The sequence below is a fragment of the Rhincodon typus genome, unplaced genomic scaffold (assembly GCF_021869965.1).
Source record: "Rhincodon typus isolate 14 unplaced genomic scaffold, sRhiTyp1.1 hic_rhity00003281, whole genome shotgun sequence".
NCBI lineage: Eukaryota > Metazoa > Chordata > Chondrichthyes > Orectolobiformes > Rhincodontidae > Rhincodon > Rhincodon typus.
Window position 1 is genome coordinate 9390 of NW_025968919.1, and position 5830 is coordinate 15219.

General features: G+C 46.1%; 1 protein-coding gene across 1 annotated transcript; it reads right to left on the reverse strand.

Moving 5' to 3' along the window:
• Positions 1-2298: 2298 nt before the first annotated feature.
• Positions 2299-3767, reverse strand: LOC109931552 (zinc finger protein 418-like). The gene has a single exon (XM_048593610.1). It carries the CDS (start codon positions 3652-3654, stop codon positions 2452-2454), a length of 1203 nt encoding a protein of 400 aa, XP_048449567.1. The 5' UTR covers positions 3655-3767; the 3' UTR covers positions 2299-2451.
• Positions 3768-5830: the final 2063 nt, after the last annotated feature.

Here is a 5830-nt window from a genome sequence, read left to right on the forward strand (position 1 = left end):
CATATTGAGTGTTTCTGAACCTTGCCATCGAAACGATCCTCCTGCTCCTTCTCACTCACCCAGCAGCCGATACCGCGAGCACTGCATCTCGTTTCCAACATGCACCGCACATTGTTAGTCCTCCCAGTGATTGACAGCAACTTCTGACCAATATGCAAAGGCTTTGAAAAGGCTGGAGGACCAAACGAAGAAGCTGGTCCTCCAAATAATCGGAGAGAATATGGGGCAGGGCTGAGTTCTGATGACAATGCGGACTGGTTAGAGAGGGTTCGCGCTGTTCTTATTCAGAACAAAACAAACTGTAAAGGAGCAACTCACCTCACACACTGTCTCTGTCAGGTGTGAGGTGGGGTGGGGTGGGGTGGAGGGAGTGGGGTAGAGCGGGAGTCCAGCGTATCAGTGCAAAAGATTTCCAAGAATCTTTAGCCAGAGTGTGAGAGGATGATCTAGCTGCAGAATCCATGAGTCAAAGTGCCTTTTTATGTGCTTTTTCTGTTGGCGTAGGAACAGGAGCAGGCTGTTTATCTCTTCCAATAAAAACCAAAAGAACTGCGGATGCTGTAAATCAGGAACAAAAACATGAGTTGCTGGAAAAGATCAGCAGGTCTGGCAGCATCTGTGAAGAAAAAAAAAATGAGAGTCAATGTTTTGGTTCCGGTGACCCTGAGGAAGGGTCACCGGACCCGAAACTTTAACTCTGAATTTCTTTCTTGACAGATGATGCCAGAGCTGCAGAGCATTTCCAGCAACTTCTGCATTTAGCTATTCGAGCCTGCTGTTGCATTCAATATGCTGGGGAATGATTGTCCTACTCAGGGCCCTGTCCCCGCCAGGCTGGTCCAGTGCAGCTAAAAATTTATATTGACACAACAAATTAAAAGGAAACGAATTGCCCGGCTGTGTCCACGAAAATCAGGACAAGCCGATCCCAACAATTATCATCCTATTAATTCACTCTCCATCATCAGTATTGTGATGGAAGCAGCAATAACAGTGCTATCACGTACTACTCACTCAGCAAGTAACCTGCTCACTGATGTTGTGCGTTCCACCAGGGCCACTGAGATCTTAATCTCATTTCAGCATTAGTCTAACATGGACAGAACATAAAGTTAGAGGTACGGTGAGACTGACTGCTCTTAACATCAAGAGATCTTGCAAAAAAAAAATGCAGTCAGTAGGAATCAAGGGAAAAACACTCCACGGGAATTTGAACTATCCAGCGGTCAGGAGCACAGCATGGTAAAACATGAGATCTAGATTGCGAACAGTGCGTTTCATCCTGAGTTATCTTGCAAACAGATGGACGTGGTCGTCAGGGAAGAAAATTAAGCAGTGAATTTCAGAATTCCAGGAATGTGGACGACAAAGTCTGATAAATTAGCAACAGTGGAGGAATGGAGAGGTGGGGATGGGGGTCGAGTTGGGTGATGTCAATGGATGTGCATAAACTAACATAGTGGCTTTTGATGAGATGAGAATAGGAGGAGCCAGGAATACTTCCTTTGGTGGAAGGGGGGGGGCAACACGTTCCAGATCTTTGGAGGGGAAAGGGAATTTGGAGGTGAGGTCAAGGTTGATTTTCAAAAGGATTTAGAAGGGAGAGGGACTGTAACAGACAAAAGCAAGAACTGTCAACAATATCAGCAAACAGGCATCTCCACCCAAGGCCTCCCGCCTGTTCCACTACACCGTGGTAGATGCTGTCCTCCAAAACGACCTGGAGCACCGTCTGCCTTCTGCTGCCCAGTGAGCAGGTCAAACACACTGTCTTTGAGGGCACCAAAACGGTCACCAGGTACACCAATGCAAGTAGGACTGTCTAAGAGCAACTCACAAAAAAAAAGTAGAGATTGTATGCCCAGTGATTGAGTCGAAAGAGAGTTGAGGAGCTAGGTGGTGTGTCTCATGAACATGGGGAGCTCTAGAGGTAGGACAGGAACCAGGGAAAGATGACAGTTCAGGGCTTAGACAAGGTGTAACTTCAGAGACAGTTTCAGGGAAAAGAGGGACATGGAAGAGACAGATGATCAGACTGTATCAATCCAAATGACAAAGAAGCTCCATGAGCTCCTGACAACATGGAGGTGATAGAAAGGGCAAACACTTCAAAAGAAAGTGCTAAAAAGGCTTTAGGAAGCTTCAGCAGGCTGTGTGTTTCCCACAAACCTGATATAATTGTCTTTTTATCCCTTCATTAACACTTATAAATCAGATGGAATTTTTAAAGATCAGCACAAAAAGACCCCAATGAACATAGTTGTATCCTGGATGTGATTAACAACAAAACCCTTGTCCTGCAATCAAAAAATAGATCACTTTAAAGAGCACTAAGATACATTAGAGATTTTAAGAAGTGGTTTGGTTTCATTGTCATCCAGACCTTCTTGCAGAGAGGGAGGGACACTACAAAGCAGGGATTGTTTTTTACTGTGAACATATCAGTCACTGTCAATGCTCATGAACTCGCTGGTGTTTCAACAGGCTGGATTTCAGAGTGAAGCCCTTCCCACAACCAGTGCAGGTGTACGGTCTCTCCCCAGTGTGAGATCGCTGATGTACAGCGAGTTGGGTTGACCACTTGAACCCAGCCCCACAGTGAGAGCAGCTGAACGGTCTCTCATCACTATGAATACGTTGATGCAACATCAGGTCCCCAGATCTTTTAAAGCACTTTTCACAGTCTGGGCATTGAAAGGGTCTCTCATCTGTGTGAAGTTGCTGGTGACGCAGCAGGTTGGATTTCTGAGTGAATCCCTTCCCACACTCAGTGCAGGTGTATGGCCTCTCCCCAGTGTGTGTTCGCTGGTGTACAGTGAGTTGGAATGATTGCCTGAATCCAGTCCCACAGTAGGAGCACCTGAATGGTCTCTCGTCAGTGTGAACACGTTGGTGGGACATCAGAACCCCAGAACTTTTGTAGCAGTTCCCACAGTCTGGGCATTTAAAAGGTCTGTCCTCCGTGTGAATTCGCTGATGACTCAGCAGGCTGGATTTCTGAGCGAATCCCTTCCCACACTCAGTGCAGGTGTATGGCCTCTCCCCGGTGTGCGTTCGCTGGTGTACAGTGAGTTGGAATGACCGCCTGAACCTAGCCCCACAGTGGGAGCACCCGAATGGTCTCTCGTCAGTGTGAACACGTTGATGTAACATCAGGTCCCCAGATCTTTTATAGCATGTCCCACAGTCTGGGCATTTATAAGGTCTCTTCCTTGTGTGAACTTGGTGGTGTTTCAGTAGGGTGGATTTCCGAGCAAATGTCTTCCCACATTCTGAGCAGGTGAATGGTCTCTCCCCAGTGTGAATCCGCTGGTGTTCAATGAGGTCAGATGATTGCTTGAATCCAGACCCGCAATGAGAGCAACTGAAGGGTCTCTCGCCAGTGTGAACACGTTGATGCAGCTTTAGGGCACCACAGCTTTTATAGCACTTCCCACAGTCTGAGCATTTAAACGGTCTGTCCTCTGTGTGAACTGGCTGGGGTTTCAGCAGGGTAGATGATTGCGTGAATCCACACTCAGAACAGACGAATGGCCTCTCCCTAGTGTGCCTGTATTTATGCTGTGACAGGGCAGGTGATCTGCTGAAGCCTTGTCCACACATACAACACGTGTACAGTTTCTCCCCACTGTGAATGGTGCTGTTTCGTTCCATGTTCAAAATCAAATGACATTCGGGTTACAATAAACTGGGCGACTCCGTCAGATCCTGAAGTGATGTTTGATTTCAAGTCTCCCCACTGGAACTCTTCCTCTTCTAATGCCCTGTGAAATTGGTTGAAAATAGAAAAACGGCAGTGAGAGAAAAACCAGAAAAACAAACAAAAAGATATAGGAGCACAAGTATGCAATTCAACCCATCAAGTCTGCTCTTGCTGTTCAATGAGATCAGGATTGATCTGATAATTCTCAACTCCACTTTCCTGTCTTATCCCCTAACCTTTGTTTCCTTTACGGATTAAAAATCTCTATCTCAGCCTTGAATACACTGAGCAACCCAGCCTCTGCAGCAAGTAATTCCACAAATTCAGTATCTTGTACCTCACCCCGAGAGAAGAGATTCCTCATTTCAGTCTTACATAGGTGACTCCTTATCCGAGATTATGTCCTCTGCTCCTACACTCTCAAACAAGGAGGAACAATCTCTCTGAATCTATCCTGTCAAGTCCTCAATAATCTTATATCTTTCAATGAGGTTTCCTTTCGTCCAGTGAGAAAATCCTCCCACGTCTGGGATCAATTCTCTGAACATTCTATAGACTGCCTTTCCGGGTGACTAAAACTGTTCACAGTATTCCAGGTGGGATCTGACTAATGTCCTGTACAGTTTTAGCATATTCTCTATTTTTGTACCCCATTCCCTTTGAAATAAAGGCCAACAGACTTTTTACCTACTTGATTACCACTGCAACGTGGTGGCTCTGCTGCATTACAACAGCAGGGACCCGGGTTCGATCCCAGCCTCGGGCAACTGTCTGTGTGGAGTTTGCACATTCTCCCCATGTTTGCGGGTTTTCTCCCACAGTCTAGAGATGTGCAGGCTAAGTGCACTGGCTATGCTAAAGATCCCGTAGCGTTCAGGGATGGGTCTGGGTGGGATGCTCCGAGGGTCGGTGTGGACTTGATGGGCCAAAGGGATTTTATGATATGATTATGTGCTGAACTTGGATGCTAGTTTTTCATCTTTCAAGCACACAGATCCATAATTCTGTCTGTGCTGCAGCTTTCTGCAGTGTTTTTCCCCAGTTAAATAATATTCACCTCTTAGTCTTCCTGCAAAAATACATACACATTTTTCCCACATAATATTCCATCTGCTGAGTTTTTGTCTACTTGCATAACCAGTCTCTATCCCTCTGTAGTCTCGTTATGTCATCCTCACCATTTGCCTCCATGTATCATGTGTCATTAGCAAAACCTCCCAAACCAGTCACTTCCACCACCATGGAGGACCAGGGGAGCAGACGTATATGTCTATCATCACCTTGAAGCTCCCTCCAATTCACATATAAATGTCCTCCAATTCAATCTAGAAGTAGGGGGCATAGTCTGAGAATTAGGGCAAGACTGCTCAGGAGAGATATTAGGAATCACTTCTACGCTGAAAACATCGTAGAGGTTTGGAACTTGCTTCCAAAAATAGCAGTTGATGCTCAATCACTCAGTTATTAGTTGTAAATCGGAGATAGATAATCTTATGATCAGCAAGGATGTTCAGGGATATGGTCCACAAACAGGTTTATGGAGTTAGGCCACAGACCAGCCATGATTTCACTCAATGGCAGAACAGGCTCGGGGAGCTAAATGGCCTACTCCTGATCCTTTGTTCACTGATAGCTACTGGCTTCAGTCCCTGTTACAAACTTCCTAACTCCAACTGCATAGCTCGCTCTGATAACTGTTTAAACCCGGCTCTTTGCAATGTTGGTGCAATATCTGACTTGGAGATAAGCTTTCAACCACAGAGCCACATCCGTACCGTGACATTCTATTTCCTTTTCAGTGACATGGCCTGACTCCAGCACAGTCTCAGCTCCATGTGCTGAAAATCCCATTCAGTGCTTGTAACCTCGAGATTGAAGGACCCTCATACACTCCTGATTCACCTCCCACTTTCAACCCCCCTGTAATATTGAGCTCATCCAATACACAGGCTGCCCCTGTGCTCACTCACCCTGAGCCTTGTTCTCCTCACCCGGAGCTCACTGACCTAAGAAGTCTGCCAGTTCAGAAAAAAAGCATTTTAAATTTCCTGTCCTTGCTTTGAAATCCCTCCACGACAGTGAACATGCCCACCTCTGTAGTCTCTGCCAGCCACACAATCCTGCACT

Coding starts and splice junctions, on each gene's coding strand:
- LOC109931552 (XM_048593610.1), bottom strand. CDS start 3,654: ATGGAACGAAACAGCACCATTCACAGTGGGGAGAAACTGTACACGTGT.